The sequence below is a fragment of the Neophocaena asiaeorientalis genome, unplaced genomic scaffold (genome assembly GCF_003031525.2).
Source record: "Neophocaena asiaeorientalis asiaeorientalis breed wild unplaced genomic scaffold, Neophocaena_asiaeorientalis_V1.1 scaffold133, whole genome shotgun sequence".
In the NCBI taxonomy this organism is placed as follows: Eukaryota; Metazoa; Chordata; class Mammalia; order Artiodactyla; family Phocoenidae; genus Neophocaena; species Neophocaena asiaeorientalis.
In genome coordinates, this window is record NW_020174429.1 from 2,804,912 (window position 1) to 2,829,051 (window position 24,140).

General features: G+C 48.2%; 2 protein-coding genes across 29 annotated transcripts in view; both read right to left on the bottom strand.

Annotated features, from left to right (window-relative positions):
• Positions 1-3,811, bottom strand: part of CFAP53 (cilia and flagella associated protein 53) — a 57,939-nt gene extending 54,128 nt beyond the window's left edge. Inside the window, exon 1 of one of the 2 annotated variants that reach the window (XM_024756771.1) lies at positions 3,402-3,811. In XM_024756771.1, the coding sequence (XP_024612539.1) occupies positions 3,402-3,635 (234 nt within the window). In that variant the 5' untranslated portion in view covers positions 3,636-3,811. Of the gene's footprint in view, positions 1-202; positions 493-3,401 lie in introns of those variants that run through there. The other variant, XM_024756772.1, reaches the window with a different exon arrangement.
• A 133-nt stretch (positions 3,812-3,944) lies between these two features.
• Positions 3,945-21,659, bottom strand: MBD1 (methyl-CpG binding domain protein 1). 27 transcript variants are annotated; one of them, XM_024756758.1, is made up of 18 exons: positions 21,440-21,659; positions 20,083-20,216; positions 13,809-13,923; positions 13,547-13,713; positions 13,379-13,461; positions 13,167-13,207; positions 12,647-12,793; positions 12,425-12,553; positions 12,187-12,261; positions 11,937-12,056; positions 11,785-11,853; positions 11,018-11,185; positions 10,344-10,643; positions 10,113-10,250; positions 9,628-9,762; positions 9,483-9,544; positions 8,279-8,350; positions 6,444-6,577 (listed from the first exon to the last, which is right to left on the bottom strand). In XM_024756758.1, exons 2-17 carry the CDS (start codon positions 20,190-20,192, stop codon positions 8,311-8,313), a joined length of 1,899 nt encoding a protein of 632 aa, XP_024612526.1. In that variant the 5' UTR covers positions 20,193-20,216; positions 21,440-21,659; the 3' UTR covers positions 6,444-6,577; positions 8,279-8,310. The 27 variants fall into 27 exon arrangements, 25 of the variants coding, with proteins under 25 accessions (XP_024612521.1, XP_024612519.1, XP_024612514.1 ...); XM_024756757.1 differs by having other exon boundaries at positions 6,455-6,584; XR_003004748.1 differs by lacking the exon at positions 8,279-8,350 and adding an exon at positions 3,945-4,797 and having other exon boundaries at positions 6,290-6,584; positions 12,425-12,793.
• Positions 21,660-24,140: the final 2,481 nt, after the last annotated feature.

Below are 24,140 nucleotides of genomic sequence, written 5' to 3' on the forward strand. Positions count from 1 at the left end.
TGTGCCCAGAAGTTTAATGTAAGAGCTGTGCTCCTGACATTTTGGGGTAAATTGAATTTCTGTAAATATGTTCATTTTATACAAACTTCCACCAGAAAGTTGGAAATGCATACATCTTTGTGAATACATATTGACACATTTAATAAAATCATATGGACTATATCTTTTTCATTTCTGTATTCCTAGCAATGAACATGCCTACCAGCATCAGGTTCTCAATATGAATGGGAAAGATGAATGAATGAAACAATGTTTATGGGTGGGCTTGATGTGATTCCTGCTCTTCCTGGGCCACCATGAAATCCATGGTCTTGAGCTTTGTATTTTCAGCCAGTTTTAGCAAATCATCCTTAGGTGAGTAGTGAGGCTCTGGTGTGCTGATTCACAGTAACAAAACTTTTTTTTTTGCGGTACGCGGGCCTCTCACTGTCGTGGCCTCTCCCGTTGTAGAGCACAGGCTCCGGACACGCAGGCTCAGCGGCCATGGCTCACGGGCCCAGCCGCTCCGCAGCATGGGGGATCTTCCCGGACCGGGCCACGAACCCGCGTCCCCTGCATCGGCAGGCAGACTCTCAACCACTGCGCCACCAGGGAAGCCCAGTAACAAAACTTTTAACTCATGTGGCAGAGTCAATCTGATCATTTACACTTAGAATTGGGACTTGGTAAGGGAATCTCCTAGGGAAAGAAAATCAACATTTGAAGATAGCTTCATGAAAAGATTCAGGGCTCAGGGTATATATATACATATATATATATATATATATATATATATATATACACACACACACACACACACACCTAGATTAGTTGAATAAGATAATACAAAACTGAGGTAGGTTGGAGACAAAAGATGATACTGAGGGTTACACCATGGGAAGTAGCTAATTCATATCCAAATTATTTAGAGCCTAGATTTAGTTAACAAACTACTGTTCTCTAATACATAAAACATTTTATGAATGTGGATTCAGTGACAACAAAGCAGAGCTGGATCAAGACTGCACCCTGGGCAGGATATACATAGGAACTCACGCTCCCAGTAGACAGATGGGCTGAGAACAGGAACCAAGCACCAAGGTCATAAGGAATCAATTGTCAAATTGTCAGGGCAAGAACCAGGTTCTGAGGTACATTTTGACTGAAGAGGGGGATGGGGGTGGAGGGTGGTGAGAAACAGCCTGAGCAGTAGCTGGGGATTAGGAAGCCCTTTAAGGCTTGGGCATCCTGTGTAGGACTTTGTGATCAGGAAGGACCTTATCTCTGGATGAACAGGTATGATCTGGAGTTCTCTAACAACGAGGTGGTGCCAATCCATGCAGTCTTAGCATTATGTAATCAAAACCTGTCCTGTTTAACAGAAATATAATATAAACCAGATATGTAATTTAATAACATTTTCTAGTAGCTGTATTTTAAAATGTAAAAAGAAACAGGGGAAATTAATTTTAATAATATATTTTTATTTAACCAATATATCCAAAATATTATCATTTCAACATGTGACTCTACGCATAGTTCAAGTGCTCAAAAGCCATTTGTGGCTAGTGGCCACCATAATGGACACTGCAACTCTTAAACCATACTAAATTCAGAACAAAGGGTTTAATAACTACTCTGTACTTTCAAGGTCACTGAAGGCTTTTGTTACTGCAACATCTCAAATTACTTTCTACTATTACAGTTTAATGTCTTAAAGAATGATGTCTTACAGCCTAGGTTTGATCCTGGCCTCTACTGATTACTAATTGTATGATCTTGAGCAAGTTACTTAATCTTTTTAAGTCTCAGTTTTCTCACCTGTCAAAATAAATGTCCTCCTAAAAAATTATTTCAAGAAGTAAATAACTGGGTTCCTAGGAGGCACTCACCAAATAGCCGCTCCTTTTGCTTCTCCTAAAAAAATTATTTCAAGAAGTAAATAACTGGGTTCCTAGGAGGCACTCACCAAATAGCCGCTCCTTTTGCTTCTCCATTACTTCAGACATTTCATCTTTCACCAACTTCTCCTGGAGGAATTGTTTAGCATCCAAGTCTCATCTCTGGTGGCTTTAATTCTTCTCCCACCACAACTCTGCAACCTCTAACATCCACACTTCTTATCACACTCTGACATCTGAGATACACCAGCTCTGACCTCTTCCTTTTCCTCTTTATTCTTCTATAAACTTAAAGTATTCAATAGGCCTCCTTCTCCGATTTGGTGGTAATTTGGTGGAACAGAAATCCTTATTGGTTCCCAACACAAGTAATATCACCTGACCAATGGCCCAGCCCCTGAGCTCAGTGTTCGCATACAGAACCCAAAGTACATCAATTTCTGTCCCTCATAAAGTCTGTCTATAATGATCACCTTGAACCGTATAGACTGTAAAAGACTCCACTCTACTGATTTCCAAACCCAGATCCTAACAGTCCCTGGACCTAAAAAAGAGGGGGCATTGAGAACTGCTATGCGCACTATGGAGCATAATAAAACTGCACCCTTCATTATCCCTGATATTTCTTCCACAATGTTCCAACACAGACAGTATAGCACATCATTATCTACTGTGCTAACCTTTGATGGTTTTGTGCATGAGCAAGTTGTTTCTGCAGTTAGATGATAAGCAACGTGAAGGCAGGGATCAGACTTCTAAAGAAGGGTAAACCTCCCAGGGTCACTGTATTCACCTCTGTATTTTCCACAGAGCTGTGCACACAGCAGGGGCTCAAGTAATACCTCTATAATTGCCTGCCTACACGTGGTTTTCTAGCCTGTAGAAACCAGTGTGTAGAAACAAAGGTGCATGGACCAAGCGTCTGGGGTTCTGAGCTGGATCTGCAGCACGCAGCATTCCCCTGGCCTCCTACCACCTCCCCTGCCTTAAAGGCAACCAACCTCCTATTCCCAGGCCTGCAGGGACGCTTCTGTTATGGTTGAGTCAGCAGAGAAAGGGCTCTATAACCACTCACAACCCCTCACAGCCCAATACTCCTTCAACAGACGATTTTCCTAGGCGTGTAGAACTAGCCCAAGACCGTACAGCTGCATCACTGCCAGCCCAGACCCCAGATTTCCTGCCGCCTGACCCAGCACCGTTTCCTTGACACACCCTCCGCATTGCAAAGGGACGACCTCTTTCAGCAGTCTTGGAAGACTGAAAACTCTCAAGATCTAAAGTGGTGTTTCTCCAAATACAGAAAGTAAATATTATATGACGCGGGGGGTTGGGGGGTAGGGAGGGACGGAGTACGAGAGCTAGGCAAGAGACCATTTCCTTCCCTCTTTCAAAATTCAAGCTGCTGCATCAAGCACCTGCTTCCCTCGGGAGAGCCCCTGTTGGGGGCCAGGGTGGGCTGCGCTGAGTTGGGGGAGATGCAGAAAGCGGTAGGGTCCCGCACACACATCCCGTGCTTACCACGATCACCACTTTGGGAGTGGGGCCCTTAACCTCCCGCTGTACGATGCCAAATCGCTGGCTGTACATTTTCGAGTCCCCTCGGGTTGGGGGCGGCACCCGCCGCGCTTCCCCAACCACAGCGACCTGAGGGACCAGATTCCGCGACGCAGAGGTCCGGTTGCCATGGTGCGCCTCCCGGGGATCAGGGCAGGTGAGTGGGGCGGAAGTTGGTCCCGTCACCATGGTGACCATAGACTCCAGCACTCACGACTTCCTCTGGGAGTGGAAAAGCTGAGCCTGCGCAGCCCTCTCCCCGCCCTCCGCCAGGCCTCCCGCCGACCTCACTCCCTTCTTCCAGGGTTCATCAAATAGCAGAAAAAGAGCCTCCTTAACCCGAAGTTTAGTCGAAGATCTAACTACATTCCAATTGACTTTTCTATTTATATCTTGTAATCGGTCTAAAAGCATGAGAAAGGTTAGTGGGCATTTTGTTGGTAGGCTAAAATTTGAGGCCATCTCTAAGTTAATCTTCATGACATAAATCATCACAAGACAACCTTATTCGCGTAGTTCTTTACAGGAATTTACAAGTTATTTTCACACATAAAACCTCTGAGCCTCACAAATATCTTACAAGATTGATGGAACAGCGGGTATTATCCTCATTTTACAGCTAAACAATTAAAGCTGAGAGAGCCTGTTTTGTCAGCCAACTCAACCAGTAATGACAAATTTGTTAATGAAATCAGGAAACCGGGGCTTAGACTTGAGGTACCCTAGGATGGGGGGCAATCAGATGGGCTGGTACAGCAGTGACACGACCTGGCTGGGCACAATAAGAACTAGGGCCAGGGGTAGGATGTGGATTAGAATTGCAGGTGATCGGGCTCTGAGATTCCAGATCCCAGGCAGGAAAACAACACAGGTCAGGAAACCTAGAAGGGGCCCTCAGCACAGGTGGAGACCACAGCTATACTTCTGGTCAAGAGCAAGGCGGTAGTTAATACCTAAAAGCCAAATAACACTGTGGTACTCTTTCTACAGTGGGGGTGAACATAGAACCAACACCACAACACAAAAACATCAGCACCTAGTCGGTCACTGGCGTGTAATAACCAAAGTACAATAGTACTCTGCACCCCATCTTAAGACCGCAATTTACGGTAAATTAGCATTGCTTAATCATCTGTAATGCGCCCACTTCGGATTTTGTAGGCAGTAATGTTTCTAGATTTGGACTCCATTTCCTGAATTGCTGGTTCAGGCTTTCAGCCACAAAACAGTGTCTCTCTTCTCTTTCAAAATTTCTTTTAATAATTCTCTCATTTTGTCTTTTATGTCCTATAAAGCTTCTTCCTTCAACTGCAGTTCGGAAAAATACTCATTTTCATTTACTGCTAAGAGTTTACGTAGCCTGAAACAAACAAAAAAAGAAAGAAATTAGATGGTTGTCTCCGTTCCCTGGACACGGTCCTGAGGGCCAGTTCCTTGATCTTCGATTCCCACGGATGCCTGGCCCGCCGGCTGGTCTGAGTGGAAGCACCCTGACACTACACCCTTGGGCAAGAGAGGCGAAGAAAACGCCCTCGGCCTAGGAGCGGGTTTTGGTAAAAGCCACTGAGATCCTTGGGCGCCCGTCGGTAACCTCCGAGGTCTACACCCTGGAGTTTTCAGCGACAGACAGGGGAAGCGGACCCTTGGCAATACCCGGCTGCCCTGCACATCCCAGCGTTGGTCCTGAGCTCGTCTTGCCGCGCCCTCACCCTGAGCGTGTCCCGTAACTTAATTCCGCTTCGGTTTTACCTGTTGAGCCACTTTGTGAAGAGGGGATTCGGCTTCCCACCGTGACGGCTCGGCTTGGGAACAGAAGCCTGGACCCAGCAGAGGCCACGCCCACGCCCCAGGGCCGCCCAGGCAGGCGGGTGAGGGGCAGCGTCTCCCGAGCCCCGGTGGGAGGACTGCGGTCCGGGCGCCGGAGCTCCCTGGCGGGCCTATTCAGTGGGTGGAGGGGCTGGGCCAGGCGCCAAGCCCGGTGAGACGAGGCTTCCAACCAAGTCTCAACCTCCTGGGAGGCCTAAGAGAAGTGATTCACCCAAGGTCCATGGACAGAACCTGACCTTGCTCTTGCCACCCACTATACCACTTTCTCAGAGGCAGTCAATCAACACTTAAGCACCATCAAGACTCTCCAAAAGAAACACTAAGTGTATAAATCAGTAAACGGGACAATAAAAATCATTTAAAAATAATTTTAAAATAGAACAGCATAGAGATAGAAACTATTTATATTATTTCCAATGCCTATCGTGCCCCAACAAGGTTCACGCAAGGGCTGTCCTCCCAACAGTTTCCTGAATTCTGTGTTTTCACCATTAAATTCCACGATAAAGTTGGAAATCCATTCACCATTTGTAAATACATATTGATGTATTTAATAAAACTGCATGGACTATATCTTTTTCATTCCTGAATCCCAGTATTAAGTACAGTGCCTACCATGGGCCAGGTTCTCAATACTTGAATGACACAAAAATAGCCGAGACCAGCAAGTTTTTTCTGGGTGGGCTTGACAGAATTTCTGTACTTGCTGGGGTCACCATGAAATCCATGGTCTTCAGCTTTGCATTTTCAGCAACGCAGCTTTATCAAGTTATCCTTTATCCTCAGTTGAGTAGTGAGACCCTTGGGAGCTGATTCATGGCAGGGTGGCTTTGTAACGTGTCACCTTGACTAGGCTACGTTTCCCAGTACTCCCTTCCCCGTACGCTTCCGGTTAGGATGGGCCACAAGAGACATTTTGCGTGATATCTGGAGGGCAGAAGTGAAGCAGCAGCACACTCGGAAGGTTGGTGCAGGGGCGCCAGGCACTGTTGCAGTTCACACATGTCATTTATCTGCTGGCTCACCTCGTTGGTATGGGGCAGCAGTCAGGCCTGCAGCCAGGCCTGCAGCTGCTCCACCTTCCCCAGGATCTTCCTTCGGCTTCTCTAATTCCTGGCCCAGATGCGTATTTAACTCTGTGATGAAGGGCACCAGCTTCTTCTGCAGGAAACCCACATCATCGAAGTTGGAGGTGGTGAGAGGCTGACATGGGTTCCGGGCCATCCGCGTGGTTTGCAGCTCGTGCTCGTGGGCGCCAGTGTCTCCTCGGTCTCCCACTCTTTACATCCATCTTCCCTTCCCGATTGCCTGCCCTGCAGACTTCAAGCTCCAGCATTAGATGTAAAAACAACAGCCTTACAGAGACTGTTCAACCAGCTCCCACAACTGCATAAGGTCAAATCCCTACAATAAATCTTTTAATATACATATTTATATGTACATATACACATAAAATCTTTATATTAGTGATGCTGCTTTTCTGACTGTATCCTCATACACACAATAACCAAACTCTTATCTCATGAATCAGAATGCTATTCAAATAAACTTCACTTAGGACATCACTGTCAAAATACCACTAGAATACTAGGGTTGAGTGGTTGGATCCTTGGGGGGGGAGCAAAACAGTATCAATAAAATTATCCAGTCTTGCCTCTGGCTGAAGTAGGCAGGGTGAGGCAACGGAAGGAGCAGAGGAGGGTGGCAGAGGGCTATATAATGAGTTAAACTAGAGAAAAGTTTAATCTACATCTGAATTATCTAAAGCTGCAGGGCTGGGACTAGAGTAAGGCAAGCAAAGCACACAGGCTACAAAATTTAAGGAGGGAGGCATGCACTCAGTCCTGCCACTGTAAAGCTAACTAAGTAACGAATCACAGGTCTAATCTTCTTGGCACTTTATGCAGAATTGGAAAGTGAGGCAGGGCTGAGCCAAGACTGGCCCTTAGGCAGGACTTGTAGCAGGAACTCAGACACCTAGTAGATAGGGGCTGAGAGCAGAAACCAAGCACAAAGGTCACCAAGGGACAGGGGATTCGAGTTGTGAGGAATGATGCGCCAGGCCAGGAGCTTTACTTCTGAAGGCTGCTTTGGCTGAGGACGGGGAGTGACGGTAACAAGCAGCGCCAATGGGGGAAGATGCCCTTTGGGTTTGAGGGATCCTATGCAGCACCCAAGGCCTGGGAAGAACCCAGTCTCAGGAGTCGCGGGTGCTCTGATAAGGTGGCACCATCCACAATGCCCTGGTGCTCCCTAAACCACCCTAAGGGCAGCAGTGCTAAGGGATTTGTTATAAAGCTTAGAGTAATCCACCTTGTTTTCAAGGTCACTGGAAACTTGCGTTAATATAACATTATTACACACTATTAGATATAGGTTATAGTTAACAGTTTAGTGGCTTAACTTAGGACAAGGCTTTTACAACCTGGGTCTGATTCTAGGCTCTATCAATATTAGCTGTTCGACACTGGACAAGTTATGTAGTTTCTCTGCATCTCAGTTCTCCTGTCTGCAAAAATGGGCAAAACCAATGCCTTTCTAGAAAGATGTTTCTGAGAACTAAACTAGGTCCATGGGAGGAACTCACCAAATAGCAGTTCCTTTCCTCATTTATTCACATTACATTCCCAATTGCTGTCTCCCTGAGGAAATGTTTAGAGTCACGGCCAGGTCTCATCCAAATGTATTTAAAATTATTTATGATGATGGCTTGTTTAGGCTGAAGGTGGTTTTAATTACATCCCATCCCAACTCCCCCATCCTTAATATCCACACTTCTCAGGCTCTTGGGATTTGCACCGGTTGGAGCAGGTGCACCAACTTTCTACTCTTTTCCTTCCTTTTCTGCTTACTTCCTCTATAAGCTCAAAGTACTGAACAGGCCTGCTCCTCTGGTTTGGTGGTAGGTTTTCCCAGTTCCTACTGACTCCCACACAAGCCCTGGCAATCCATCTATGGTCCAGCCTCTGAGCAGATCAGTGTTGTCTCTCATAAAGTCGGTCTGTAAATATCACCTTGAGTCCTACAGTCTGCAGAAGCCTCCAGTCTACTGCTTTCTAGCTCCAGGTTTTTTAAGGTCCTTGGACCTAGAGAAGAGGGAGCAGGTCTGTATGTTGAATGAGGTTCCCTATGTGCAAAATGGAGCATCACAAACCATTCCCTACTCTTCCATTTCCCCTTAATTTTCCCTTCTCTCTTCTAAAATCTTCCATTACAGACAATGTAGCACATCAAGCACATCATTACCTTCTCCGGTAATATGTAATGACTTCATGCACAGGGGAAATAAGTCTCCCCAGTTGGATTATAAGCTCCCTGACGGCAGAAATCCTGTATCTTCTGAAGGATAAGCCTTCCAGGGTCATTGATTCACCACTGTATCTGCCACTCTGCAGTGTACCCAGAAGGGCCGCAATCAGTACCTCAGTACTTGCCCAGGTGCAGGTGGAGAAGTCTCTGGCCTGCAGACACTAGTTTGCAGGAACAAAGGAATCCAGGAGTTTAGGCCAACAGGTTTTTGTTGCCTGTGTCTGGGGCTCTGTTCAGGGCCGTCAGCAGTTCTGCAGGAGGCAGCATCCCCCTGTCCTCCTCCCACCGTCCCAGTCCTTACAGGCACCTATCCTGCCTTCTACTGCCACGCCTGTGGGGACAGTCCTGTGCAGCAGCTAAAACAGTAAATGACCTCAACGGGCTCTGGAAAGGCTGAAGAAACACAGCCTAATCCCGTCCACAGAGGATACTCCAGTTGTATGTGGACCCAGATCACAAAGCCATCTTAGGACCCAGGTCTCCTGCCCACCCACCATTGCCCAGCCCACCCATTCATCTTTTGGAGACTCCACAGGCCTTCAAGACCCCGAATGATAATTCTCTGAATAAGAACTTATATATTAAGCCTGACCTCTGTGGATTTTCTTAGGGATATGGGGACAAGGCTTTCCTTTTCTTCTTCTTTCAAATCTCATCACAGGTCACCAAATCCTCTCCCCCCATCACCTCCCGTAACCCTCCTCAAGAACAGCCCTGACCTGGACCTCAGGAGAAATCTCTAAGGTCCTGTACAAACCCCGTCACTGACTGTGACAAGAGCAGTGGTGTGGGGCCTTTACCTCCCACAACACCATGCCAAAATGCTGAGTGTACTTTTAAGACTCAGGGCCCACATCTGACAGGCACCCCACCCAATCCCATCCCCACCCCTCCCTGTGGAGGGCACACCTTGGCAACCAGACTGCTGTGTCCCGGAGGCGGGTTCCACCCAGGCTGAAAATCTCTGTGATCTGGGGAAGAATTAACACCAGGGTCAACATGGCTGGTGGGGCTAAAACAGAGTCAGGAGAGTGAGGTGTCCCCCAGCACTGACCACGGGCGTGCCAGCCCCTCCTGCCTCCTCCTCTGGGGCCAAGTCAGCGGTGGGGTCATCCTTGTTCTCATCCTCCTTGTCCTCCTCAGGGTCAGGTGGCTCTTGCTTCACAGGTGTCAGGCCTGGGTCTACTGCCTGGGGGAGGTGGAAAACGGGCAGTTGTCAGAAGGGTAGGGCTGGCCTGAGGAAAGTGTCTCTATCAGCCAACATGTCACTGTGCTGACAATCCCACTTCTGTCACACTTGAGCACAGAAAAACCATCTCTCTGCCTACAAACCTTTCCCATTCCTCACAGATTTCCATTCTTCTGTTAGCTGGGCAGCAAAGCAGGCAAAACTAGTTGCCTGGGGAGGGTGGGGCACCTGTCAGACAGGCGGGATGATTCTGTGAGAGGCTGTCATCAGCACACTGTTACTTTGCTCTCAGAACCACCATCATGGCTCACCGTCACTCTGCTCACAGACCACCCACCACTGACCCCCACCTTGCTGGGGCAGCCAGGCAGCAATACAGGAGAAGTCAGGATGGCTGTGCCCGGTGTCCAGTCTTCCTGGGCATCCGCCTTCTCTTGCTTCACCTGGGGTAAGGCCACGACCCAACTCAGGCCAGGGCACTGGGCCTCCTGCGTGAAGGAGGATGGCAGCAGACTTGGTCCCAGCTTCCCCACACGAGGCTGGGTGGGGTCGGGAAGGGCAGGATAAGGTGGGACCCTCACCTGTAACAGAGCCGCTGTGGAGGCTGGAGCTGGGCCAGGCACCTGCACGGGACTGCTTGCACCCTCCCGTAAGAACACGAGGTCGGTGCCAGGCGGGGGCAGCACAAATCCACTGCCTGCTTCCTGCTTCACTGGAGTGTGGGCACGGTCTGGCTGGGCCATGGGCGTGGCCAAGGGAGGCTTCGGGGTCTGACCCAGACGGGGCCTTCGAGCAGAGCCAGGCCTCTTTCGACGCGGGTAAGGTGCAGGTGGCCCGGCACCATCCTCGGAACCTGCCCAGACACTTGGCAGCAGCCGCTTCTGTGAGGAGAGATGGGGTGTTATGGCCGCTGGGTACAATGGCCAACCACACTACCCTGCCCCGATCAATGTGCCTGTGACTCCGCTTCCCCCACCCCCGTTAATCCCAGCACAGAGTCTCCTCAGGTATGAGCCCCTCGTCACCAAGCCTGCTAGTCTCCTGTTGGCAATGCCAGTGCCACCCAGATTCTTCATTTATCTCAGCACAATGTCTGCTAATTGCTGGCCGAACCCCTTGCCCCACCCACCACTCTGAAGCTGCAGGACCCATCTGGCCGGTCCCCACCCACCTACCAGGCCGGCCCATCCCTCTCAGGCACCGGGGGGCCTGGCACTGATCGTCCCACCCACCTGACCCATCCTGCTGCACCCACCATGGCAAACTGCAGGCACTGGCGCCAACGACACTTCTGGCGCTTCTGGTTGCTGCCCCCGAATTTGGGCTTATCACAGCAGAAGTCGCAGTGGCCACAGTCCATCCGCCGCAGGCAGGCCGCACAGGCCCCACACTTGCGGTTCTGCCGACGGTTCGTGTAAGGCTGCTGGGGAGCAGAGGGACAGGGGATGCTGTCACTAGGACAGTTACAATGCTGCTCCTGTTACTCCTCCACTAGCCCCACTGGACGGAACTGGCTGGACACTGGTCTTAGCCTGACTCCCCACTAGTCACACCTCAGTGTCTGCTAGTCGAGCACCAGGCAGTATCACTGTACCGGATGGCCCCTGATACCACGAGGACTGTGGCTGCCCCAGCACGGTATCCATCGTTCTATCTGCTAGTCTCCCACTAGCTACCAAGACAATGTCTTTGACCCCCATCTCCAGCAGGATTTTGCTGACACTCTTTTAGCTCCCATCACTGCACCTGCAACATCTGCTCATCCTGCGTGAACTTCAGTCACCATGCCAGCTGTTCCTCTATTAGTCCCACTAGAGTGCTGGTTCATCCGACATTAGGTGCTGTCAATGCACCTGTTGATCCCATATTAGTGCCTACCCCACTGTCTGTTCATCCCACACTAGCACCCATCACTGTGCCTTACTATTCCCTTATTAGGCCCATGGCAGCATCTGCTTCTTTGGGGTTAACCAAGTGCCCTGGGAGAGTCTAGGCTTGTCCAGGTAGGGTGAGGCCACTCACTAGCTCGTCCTCGTCTACACAGTAATAGATGAATTCAGCAGGTGGCGAGGGGGCCAGGGCTCTGGGGTGCTGCAGAGGCAAATGGGGTGGGGTCAGGGCAGGTAGTGGGTGAGGTTACGGTTGTGCCTTCCCCCTGCCCACCAGGGCCTCACCAGCTCTGGAGACTCTGGAGGCTGCGAGGGCGGAAGTGCAGGCAGTGGCTGGGTTCGGGGGGGGCGCCGCCGGGGAGCCACCTTGGAGTCGCAGCCTCCCCTGCGGCGGCCGTGTTTACCCTGAGAGAAAGCCAGAAGGACAGTTTAGGCTTGGTGGCACCAGGTAGACACAGGACCACCTGCTTACCCCGAGGTGTGCAGGAAGCATGCATGTGGGACAGGCAGACAGAGGGTGGGCCGGGGCACTCACAGCAGGGGGAGCCACAGCTAGGGGAGGGCGTCGTTGACATCGCTGATGGTGGCGGCGGAGGCGGTGTGCAAGGTGCTGGCAGACAGGGGCAGGCGGGGCCGAGGAGGTGAGCACGGGACGGGGGAGAAAAGAAGACATGAGGTGGGCAAGGCCAGGTTGGGACAAAGCAGCGGCAGCTGTAACAGTACAATGAGCTCTGCCGCGGCCCACCAGCGCCGGACCCTCCAGCCTGACTCACCCGCAGGCAACGCCGCTGGACGCACCTCCACTGGCGCCTGAGACCAGGGCGGGGAGGGCGAAGGCAGACTCGACAACGGCCACAGTCCTCTCGGGTCTGACAGCCCCGGCACACTCCACACCCTCGGCTCTGTGGGGGGCCGGAGGTGTGACGCATGGGGCCAGGGCTATGAGGGTCAGGAGTGCAGGTGAGCCTCAGGCCCACCCCACCTGCCCGACTCACCCTTTCCACAATCCGGAGGCACCGTCTTCGCTCACACTTGCAGAACAGCCCCGAGGCCACATCATGGGGCAACTGCAGAAGGCAGGTGGAGCAGGCCCCACAGTCTTCTGTTACCTGGCAGGCCGCACACTCCCCGCAGCCCACACGCTGCCAGGAATGGGCGGGGCAAGGTCACAGGTCCAGGCAGAGTGGCTCCAGGAGCACTGCCCCTCGTGTGTCTACTGACCCCACACTGGCCCCCATCATGTCTGCTCGTCCCCCATTTGTCTCATCACTCACTGTCTGATGACTACTGATTAGCCACCATCACTGAGGCCATAACGATGTCTACTGTTCCCCTGTGAACCTCGTCACTGTGTCTACTGATTAACTCCCATTACTGTCAGCTGACTGTAGCTAGCTCCCTACAAAATGACTCTGACACCCGGTGGATCCATCACTGTTCCTTCGGACTCTCACCAGCCCCTATCACATCCTGCTCCCACCGCACACTTGTGAGGAGGAAGCAGGTCGTGCTTACCTTAAACATCCTCTGCTCTCGGTTGAAAGCAATTCTCTGTGCTGTAGGGAGGGAGGGAGTAGAACAGAAATGTGAAGGGAGCATCAGATACCTGACCTCATGACTGCCTCCATCCTGACATCTACCATTCAATCTCCAGCCAGACACCTGTGTCCTAGATTGACGCCAAGCCTGCTCCGGCTCTACCTCCCAGTGCCCCAGGGGCCACTCACCTCGGCAGTCCTTGCACAGAGTCTTGAGCCGCTGCCGTCGGGTTCCATCCCCTGAAAAGCTGATTCCACAGTTCTCACAGCACCTGGGACAGGAAACATGGGCGTGGGGCCGAGTGCACCCCCAACCACAGCCCTCGTGGACCGGGCTCACTTGAGGCTGACACTCACCCAGGCGCAGGAAGTGAGGCTGGGACTGTGCCAGCATCAGCCTTGGTCTCATCCCTTGGGGCCTCCTTCCTCACTTCACTCTTCGAAGGTCCAACCTGACGTTTCTGAGCCTTGGCTGGCTTCGAAGGCTTCTTCCTCTTCCTGCTGGGGATGGCCAAGGAATGGGCCTGGAGATAAGAGCAAGGGCAGGAAGATGTAAGTCAGCGGGTGGGTGTTAGGTGGCTCAGCCACTCCTGCCTGGGTATCCCACACTGTACAGTACCTTGGGGGCTGGATAGCACAGGATGCCTTGTTTGAAGTCGAAGAGGGTGAGATCGCACGCAGGGCCCAGGTATCGGGTCAGCTCAACTTTGCTTCGGATCCTGTCTCCTGTGGGGCTGGGGGTGGGCCAGGACGGGTTGGTACCTAGGTGGAACCACTGCCACTCCACCCCCACAACCCTCCCACTGGGCTGGTGAATAGGCCTGCAGAGCTGGTGGGATACAGGAGGCAGCCTGGGATCAGCCTACGAGCCCCGACCAAGTAACTACCCCAAATAATCCTGAACGGCAGGAAGACAAAAGGTGTATAAATACCAGCAAGTATACAAACAGTAATAAGTAATATAAATGTAAACAGATGTGCATGTATTTATAACGTGTGCTACTAGTGGTATTCTATGTAAGTGAAAATAAACACAAATAGGAGCACAAATACACTGAATAATGTAACTGTGTTAGCATTACATACTAAATACATAGACAAAGAAAACTTATATAAGACACAAACAAATGTTTTAAATATAGCTGGCCCTTGAACAACACAGGTTTAAACTGCGCAGGTCCACTTATACATAGATTTTGTTCAATAAATATACTGGAAAATTTTTTGGAGATTTGTGACTATTTAAAAAGACTCAATGAACCACGTAGCCTAGAAATATTGAAAAAATTAAGAAAAAGGTGTGTCATGAACGCATAAAATATATGTAGTACTAGTCTATTTCATCTTTTACCACCGTAAAATATACATAAATCTATTATAAAAGTTTAAACATCAAAACTTATTTATCACACACTTAAAGACTGTATGTGGTACCATTCGCAGTCAAGAGAAATGTAAACAAACATAAAGATGCAGTATTATACCATAACTGCATAAAATTAACTAGAGTACATATTGTACTACTATAATCATCTAACAGCCACCTCCTGTTGCTACTGCAGTGAGCTCAAGTGTTGCGAGTATCTGCTTAAAATGCCATGGAAGGCTAATCATCTCCGAGTGAGCAGGCTGCTTCTCCAGTAAACTGCACGTCACAGTAGAAAGTGACCCCTTGCGGTGGTTCTCATGTCATTTTCATCGCGTTTAGCTCAATACCGTAAACCCTGAATAACATCATGGGACCCATAACAGAGTGTAACTAGTTATGCTGGAAGTGCTCCCAAGAAGCAGAAAAAAGTCGTGACATTACAAGAAAAAGCAGAGTTGCTTGACATGTACCATAGACTGAGATCTGCAGGTGGCTGCCCTCCAATTCAAGATTAATGAATCCAGTTGTAAGGACTATTGTAAAAAAAAAAAAAGGAAATTCATGAATCTATCGCTGCAGCTACACCAGCAGCTCGAAAACCTTGTATTTTTTGCAAAACACCTTTTTATCTCGCACTGAAAGTGCAGCTCTTATGTGGATGCAGGATTGCTATAAGAAAGCCACACCTATAAATTCCAATATAATTCAAGAAAAAATGAAGTCACTGTAATGACAGCTTAAAGCAAAAGGAAGGTGAAGTCTCTAAAGCCAGAGAATCTAATGCCAGCAAAGGATGGTCTGATAATTGTAGAAAGAGGTGTTTGGCTTTGAAAGTGTCAAGATAACAGGAGAAGCAGGTTCTGCCAACCAAGGGGCAGCAGACAAGTTCCCAGACGCCATTAAGAAAATCATTGAGGAGAAAGGATACCTGCCTGAACAAGTTTTTAATGCAGATCAAAGTGCCCTATTCTGCAAAAAAAAATGCCAGAAACGACATATATTAGTAAGAAAGAGAAGTGAGCAACACGATTTAAAGCTGGAAGGGACGGGCTAACCCTACTGCTTTGTGCAAATGCAGTCAGGTTTATGTTCAGTACTGCCCTTATCTATAAAGTTGCTAACCCTAGAGCCCTGAAGGGAAAAGACAGACCCCAGCTGCCAGTCTTTTGGTTGTACAAGAAGACCTGGACAGCGAGAACCCTTTTTTTTATTGGTTCCATTGATGCTCTGTCCCTGAAGTCAGGAAGTACCCTGCCAGTAAGGGACAGCCTTTAAAGTTCTTTTGATATTGGACCACACCCCTGCCCACCCAGAACCCCATGAATTCAACACCAAAGGCGTCGAAGTGGTCCACCTGCCCCCAAACACAATGTCTCTAATTCAGCCTCTAGATCAGGGGGTCATAAGGACCTTTAAGGCTCATTACACACAGTACTCTATAGAAAAGACTGTCAACACTATGGAAGAGAACCTTCATAGACAGAACATCATGAAAGTCTGGAAAAATTACACCACTGAAGACGCCATCGTTATAGAAAAGGCTGTGAAAGTCATCAAGCCCAAAACAATAACTGCTGCTGGAGAAAACTGTGTCCAGATGTTGTGCATGACATCCCAGAATTTACGACCAAGTCAATCAAGGATATCATGAAAGAGATTGTGGATATGGCAAAAAGGGGGGAGGGGATGAAGGGTTTCAAGACATGGATCTTGGATTCAAGAGCTATCAGACACCACACCAGAGGAATTAACACAAGACGACTTGATGGAGATGAACGCTGCCGAACCAGTGCCAGATGATGAGGAAGAAGACGAAGAAAAAGGAGTGCCAGAAAAAAACTGACATTAGACAATGTAGCAGAAGGGTTCCGATATTCAAGAATTCTTTGACTTATTTTACAACACGGACCCTTATATGATATGGACACAAACTAAAGCAAACAGTGGAAGAAAGATTGGTACTGTGTAGAAACATTTTTGGAAAAGTGAAAAAGCAAAAAGGTCAGACAAGAAATTACCATGTACTTCTGTAAAGTTACACCGAGTGTTCTGGCCCTCCTGCCTTCCCTTCCACCTCCTCTCCTTCTGCCTCTGCCGCCCTCCTCAGCAAGACCAAACCCCTCCTCTTTCTCTTCCTCCTCAGCCTAATCAACGTGAAGACAACAAAGATGAAGACCTTTATGATGATCCACTTCCACTTAACGAACAGTAAATAATCATCAGGCTGTACAGTTAATACTTACCTATCGTGTTTGTGCGTGAGTATCTTTGTGTGAAAACCTAACAACTGTACGGCAAGAACTGTATGAGACGTTTCATCTCCCACGTACTCATCTGTGCGAGACTTGAAATGGATTGCCTATACTTACACAGGCATAAGGTGAGTGATATTTAATACAAACTTAACATGTTAGTTTTCTTACTGTTTTATAACTTTGCTTTCAAAGAATTACATTACCATATGGTATGCCTCTCTCTCTGGCAATCAGGGAAACTGCCTATCGTCACAGGTAAGTGGTTTTTAAAAATGTAACAATGTTCCCAATACTGTATTATGAATATGATTATAATACTGTATGCCATAAAAATTTTACAATTCATTCATTAGTGTACAGGTGAGGCTACCATGAAGCAATCCATGAAGCAATCGTATCAATTATCGTACCCTACCATAAAGCAATCATATTGCTCCTTCTTAGTTATCAATGCATGAATTGTTATACCTGTAAATAAACGTAAGTTTTTCAATTATCTTTTCATTTTTGATGTCTGGTATTAGTAATATGTATAATATCTACAATGTTTTGTATCATATAAGACAATATTGATGTAGGTATTGACATACAAGCAATTCATCTTGTAAACAGATGATGTAAACTTATGGTATTGATAAATACAGTACAGTACTGTAAATGAACTTTTTCTTCCTTATGATTTTCTTTTTTTTTTGGCTGCACTGCACGGCTTGCAGGATCTCAGTTCCCTGACCAGGGATTGAACCCGGGCCACAGCAGTGGAAGCCCAGAATCCTAACCACTAGGCCACCAGGGAACTCCCTTATGATTTTCTTAATCTCTTCTCTAGCTTATTTTACTGTAAGAATACAGTATATAATATATACAACATACAAAATACGTGTTAACTATTTATGTTATCGGTAAGGCTTCCAGTCAACAGTAGGCTATTAGTGGTTAATTTTTTTGTGTGTTTGTTTTTTTTGCCGCGCCACGTGACACTCAGGATCTTAGTTCCCCCACCAGGGATTGAACCCATGCCCCTGCAGTGGAAGTGCACAGTCTTAACCACTGGACCGCCAGGGAAGTCCCCAGTAGTTAACTTTTTAAGGAATCAAAAGTTATATGTGGATTTTCGACTGCACAGGGGATTGGCACCCCTAATCCCTACATTGTTCAAGGGTCAAGTGTACACATGTAAGTGTACATATAGATATACATACAAATACATATGTAAACAAATAAATGCAACTACATACAAAACAAAGTATAAGTAACTGATGTTGGGAGACAATATTCCACAGGTCTCTCACATTTCTACATGTCTTTCAAGAGCAGCATTGACTATCCTTTGTTATGAACTATCTTTTCAAGGATATGTGTACAGCATCAGCCTTGGAAGACAAGAGATAGGGTGTCCTTCCAGAGCAAAGGGAAGGCATCCTTACTGTCCTAACGTTATAAAAGACTGGATTCCTTAAGCTCAAGGTTCCTCTCCTACAACACAACACAGTGCGTGTGTAGGTGCTAATTAACTACTCTCTTCATGTCACCCTGTGGGAACTGGCATTTGGTGAACTGGCACAATAACGATGACATACTGGATACTGCTAATGCTGTGAGTAATAAACTGTCTTTCATCTCTGAACCAGAAGCCTCCTGTCTCCTACTAGCATCCACAGAACCGCGACACATTCACTTGCTATCTTGCCTTAATTAGGGTAAAATCTCTGGCCTTTTCAGTTCTTGATCATTGCACTTATATTTATAAATTTTGAAAGTTTTATGAAAATTGTAAATATGTGGATAAACGTACAACTAATATAAACAAACATATAAACATTTAATATAAACATTTTAAAAATACCATACGTTTATTTATAAACATATAAATAAGTGTAATTGTAGGTACAATTTTACTATATTCCTCCAAGGAAACAACAACTTACATACAAAAAAAGTTTAAGAAATTTAATAACTGTATCACTAACATATTCTAAAAGACCTTAAATCCTTAAATGTAACTGGTTTATAAAAATGTATTTTCATGTATTTACAGTCAATTCTCATTATTCACAGTAATCTGTTCTATAAAGTCACCTTGAACACTGAATTAGTGAGTACAGGACCACTGCTCCTAATGGAACGACAGGTTAGGTTCCTGTAAGCCTCTGGTCACATTTTGTCAGCTGATCAGTATGTAACCTTGTTTTATGTGTGTTTCTGTTTAAAGACACCCTGCTTAATACAGTCCTCTTACAAATAATTAACTGCATGGCCTTTGAATGATTTAAAGCCAGGAGCTTTGGAAGCCATCTGTGTTATATAGGTTCCTTTGTCGATGTAAAACAAGCCAGTCTCATCAGCACTGAAAACCTACTCTTCTACATAACCCTTTTCCCGTATAACACTTATCAGGTGTTTTTTAAATTCCTCCACAGTCTCTTACCTGCAGAACCTGCCTCACTTGCAGATTTAACACTTTTCACGATGTATCACCTTCTGAAACGTGTGAGCCAGCCAGCACTAGCTGAGACAGGCTTAACATTTTCATAACCCTGGGTAACATGACTGTCAATGTCCTTTGCTTTCAGCCTCACAATGCTGTCCACTACACTTTAATCATCATCTCATGGTTCCGCGAATTTAGCCACTTTAACACCTTTTCCTTAGCTTCATCAGATACTATAGATGTTACTTTAGCACTTTCTGGAGCAGCCTCATGTACTAATTGGCAAATTTCCTCTTCTTTTTCTAGATATACTGCCTTTTTGATTTATTAACATTGAACTCACAGCCAACAGCACTGCAACTCATGCCTGAACAAAACTTATTTAATATGTATTTTCTGCATATTGCACATCCCCGACTTCTTGCACTTAGAACACTGGACAGCACTTCAACACTACACTTGGGAGCAACTACAAACAGCAAAATCACCATTAAAAAGTACAAAAATGCAAAAAACAGACACTAAATAGACCTCAAAAAGGATACTTGTTTACAGTACAAGAGCTAAAATAAGAAAGCCTCGTACAACCTCGGCTGGGAACACATGCATCAGGCGACTTATTTTTCGCTGCTCTGTGCATATCCACAAATGACCATGAAAGCACAGTGAGTATGACTTTGGCGGTACAAACAAATTTTAGTAAGCAAATTTGCAAATATGGAATCTGCAAATAATAAGGACCAACTGTATATGCATAATTTAACCCCACCCCCTGATTTCACCCTGCCTAACCAGGCTCAGCGCTAACCCCTGACTCTGTCCACAACCCACCCAGTACCTCTGGTAATAGGTGTCTGAGCGTCCACAGGTGGCACCTGACTTGCGAAAGACCTCACGGCGCTTCCAGCCAGGGCCCAGGGCCGGGCAGTCCAGCCAGTCCTCAGCCATGGGGCCACAAGAAGGAGCAGCGGCCTGCAACATGGAGGGGGCAGTGGGAGAAACTGAGGCTCTAGGGAGGAACATGTTGTGCCCCAGGCCGCACAAACCCACGGATCTATTAATGCTTGTTTAAGATCTAGGACCTGCCACAAGCAACTGGCCAGTGTAAGAAAGAGAAAAAACCCCATCCCCACTCCATTCTTCCCTGTCCTGGGCCCAGGAGCTTGTCATTCCCCCCACTTCTTGACCGGGTAGCCCCATCCTCAACCTAAGGGTCTCCATCCTCAATGCATTCCTCACTCTCAGCGTCCTAATCCCCAATTCCCCCCCAGCCTCAGCTTGAGAGACCTCAATCCTCCCATCCTCAGCGCAAGAGGCCCCCATATGACTCGTCCCCAGACCCAGGTCCCAAACTCTCCCTCAGTATCCTAACCTCCCATTCATTCCCTTCCTTGACCCAGGAGTCACTAATCTCTCTCTTTCAGTCTTTTAACTCTCCCATTCCTTCCCTGTCTGCTGTCCTCTTATCCTGCTACCTCAGTATTACTGCCTCGACTTCCTCTGTGTCCTCTGCCACAGAGCCCCCAGCTCCTCCATATCGTTGACAACCTCGCCCACCTTATTTTCCCTCTGTCGGTGCTCTAAGCCACAATTTCTTCCCAAGCCCCCAAACCTCCCTATTCCGCTCTTCTGCAGCTAAAAAGTTCCCTTCAGCGTCCTCATCCTCCCATCAGCTTTAGACACCCTGATTTCTCCCTTCCGCGTTTGAACCCCCCCACCCCATTCCTCTCCTCTTGGGCCAGGATCATGCCATCCCTAACTGTCAGCGCTCTGACCCCCTATTTTTCATCGTCCTCCATATGAGACCCCCGTGCCTCCCTTTCAGCATTCCAACGCATTTCTCCCCGTCATCAGCCTGAGAGCCCCTAATTTCTCCCCTTGAGCGTTCTGGACCCCCATTTCTCTCTCCTTAACCTGAGAGGCCCCGATATCTGCCCTCAGCGTTCGGATCCTCCCCTATTCCTCTCCGTCCTCGTCCAAGATCCCGACACTTCCACCTGTCAGTCTTCTGAGCCCATTCCTCCCCGTCCTTCCCCTAAATTCCCCCATTACTCCCCTTCAATATTCCGACGCCGCCATTCCTCCCACTCATCGGCCTGAGGGCCCTTCACTGCTCTCCGTCAGCGTTCTGAGCCTCAATTCTTCCCCATTCTCCGCCTGAGCGGTCTCCATTTCCACCCCCACGACTGTCTCACCAGCTCGGCTCCCGGCCGGTACCTTCCACCGCTCTAGGTCCGCTGACCCATGGCGAGGGTCCCGCCTGTGGCTCTCGCCTTGACCAGCTCCTCTTCTTCCTCCTCCGCAGCCGCTTCCTCCTCCACAGCCGCTTCCTCCGAAGCTGTAGCTGTCGTCGCCGTCGCCGCCGCCGCCGCCGCCGCAGCCGCCGCCGTTCGTTGCTCCAGGAACCGGATATCCGCCGCCCAACTCTCGGGCTCCGCCCCCTGGCGGGACGCCTGCGCACTAATACCCTGCCTGCGCGAACCCTTAGCGGGGAAGAGTCCACGCCTGCGTGCTGAGTCCGGTGGAGGAGCGTGCCTCTTTTGAAGGGACCTGCTGCGCTTGCGCGCCGACGTCCCACTCAGGCCCGCGCCTCATCGGAGACTTGCAGCGCCTGCGCACCTCGCTTCGCGCCCCTCCGTCCATCTCGTTCTCGCCTGCGCTCTCCAGTCCCAACGTAAGGGGAGGAGGGGGATTGGGGTTGGTCCTGGTCTCTGGTTGGTTGGCGATCTCCACAAGGAGTAACTGGGAGGGAGGAGCGGAGAAGGCTGGGGTCGTGCCAGAGCACTCCTCTCGCGCCTGTTACGTTGGTCGCGCCTGTGCTCTACCGTTCCTCCTGTCAAGGAAAAGTTAATCAATAGTCGATCTAAAGAAGAAATAGAAAATTTTATTTGAGCCAACTTGAGGATTATAATCTGAAAGACAGTGTTTTGGAAAACTCTGAGGACTGTTCCATCTGTTAGAAATGGAAGGCACAGTTATGTACAACTTTGAGACAAAGGATCAAACATCAAAATGGCACTGACTTTTTTTTTTTTTTTTTGCGGTACGCGGGCCTCTCACTATTGTGGCCTCTCCCATTGCGGAGCTCAGGCTCCAGATGTGCAGGCTCAGCGGCCATGGCTCACGGGCCCAGCCGCTCCACGACATGTAGGATCTTCCTGGATCGGGGCACGAACCCGTGTCCCCTGCATCAGCAGGCGGACTCTCAACCACTGCGCCACCAGGGATGCCTGGCACTGACACTTTACATTAAGTTAGCCAAAGGTGCTGTATGGCTGAACCACACTGACTCCATTTTTTCAGTTCCATCATAGGCCCACAGTCCTACCCTCCTCCCCTTTCTCTGTGATGGAGCTTTAGCCTACTCAGAAGGAATGCACGAGCGCCAGAGAAGTTCTCTATCAGCTTTTACCCTTGCCTTCATCTGATATGAAAATTCGAAGAATGCCTTTTGCTGACGCAGATGGTTAATGATTTGTGAGGAATAATAGTCCTGAGACCCCTGGGGAGAGAAAAAACCCTGGTTCCTGTTGGCATGGACGTGCTTATCCCTTAGTAGTGAAACGGAGGGCTAACCTGAGTAGGCCCACCAAATTTAACCTGCCTCACTTGCTTTTAGTTTGCTTTTAGTTGATTTTAAACTAAACTCCCACTAGCTTCCTTATATATAACATCCCTGACATATGGGTCACTGTAGTAATGGTTGCTTAAGTTGTTTTTCAGGAACTTGGAGCTAGTTCTTGCCCGATTCAGACCGGTTGAGACTACTGACAATCTAACTGGACCTGCATGATGACCTTTTAACATCAGAAGGCCCAAAACTCCACCCTCAGAACATGCTAACACTGCCAGTTTTTGAACATGTGTCCTATGAAGAACCATGAAGCTTGACTACACTTGCACAGATCACTGATTACCTCGCTTTTCTTATTTCCAATCACCTTTCCCCATGCCTCAGACCATCCTGCCTCTTTATCCCATAAATATTCCTAAAACCTATCTTTGGGAGGTGGATTTGAGATTCATCTCCTTGTTTGGCTGCCTTGTGAGTAAAGCTTTTCTCTACTACAAAGCTTGGCATCTCAGCGTTCGGCTTGCTGCATACAGGCAAATGAATCTGGCTTGGTAACAGTAGTCAGATTCTATCCTTAGCTTTGGCCCCTTTAAATAATCCTGTACCACATTTGGAGGTGTATAGTGCAGCTGTGAATGATTCCGGATTGAAATCTGCCCGATCCTACCTGTATGTAACCTACCCACAATAAACTTCATAATTGCACTTTATGGAGTTGCCTGCTTTGTTTTTCAGTCTCAAAGTTTCTTCTCAGTTCAGGGGATTTATTCAGTAACCCTGTCTTCAAAGAATTGGCGAGCCAGCCAGGAGACCAAAAATGAAATAGGCATGGGTAAGGGGACCATGTTGGGAGGCAGCCTGTTGTCAGTGGGGGAAATCCCAGGATGGCCAGCCTCTTCCATGTGGGTAGACTTAGCCAAGTTTTTGGAACGCTTCAGACTAGTGTGTGAGTACAGGGACACCCCCAAAACGCTATAAGGGTTACTGGAGATTCTAACCAAAGCAGTAGGTAAAGAGAAGCTAAGGTAGGAAATTGAACATGTTATAGCCGCAGTAGTATGGCTGCTGCTTTGGGCCCTGTGACTGAGTGCAGAAAAAGAACTCCGACTCAGGCAGGAACTAGGGGAAAACTAAAGAGGCCCTGGCATTAGAAAAGGATCTAAGAGTGTTTGTTTCTCTAATTCAGACCTACTAGCCAAAAAGGTACAACAACAAGAGGAACACCTAGAGGTCATGGTATGCAAAGTGGCAAAAATGCAAGGGTGGCACCATCCAACAGGGTGAGGACCATTATCTCACAGGAAAATTGGAATCCCAAATGA

What these genes read in the sequence shown, in the direction of transcription:
- MBD1 (XM_024756744.1), bottom strand. Translation starts at nt 20,192, where the DNA reads ATGGCTGAGGACTGGCTGGACTGCCCGGCCCTGGGCCCTGGCTGGAAG. An exon ending in TCCAGCGGCGTTGCCTGCGG is followed by an intron (nt 12,262 to 12,424) that starts GTGAGTCAGGCT and finishes CCTGTCTGCCAG; the next exon opens with CACCTTGCACACCGCCTCCG. An exon ending in GAGGGGCTGGCACGCCCGTG is followed by an intron (nt 9,545 to 9,627) that starts GTCAGTGCTGGG and finishes ATTCTTCCCCAG; the next exon opens with ATCACAGAGATTTTCAGCCT.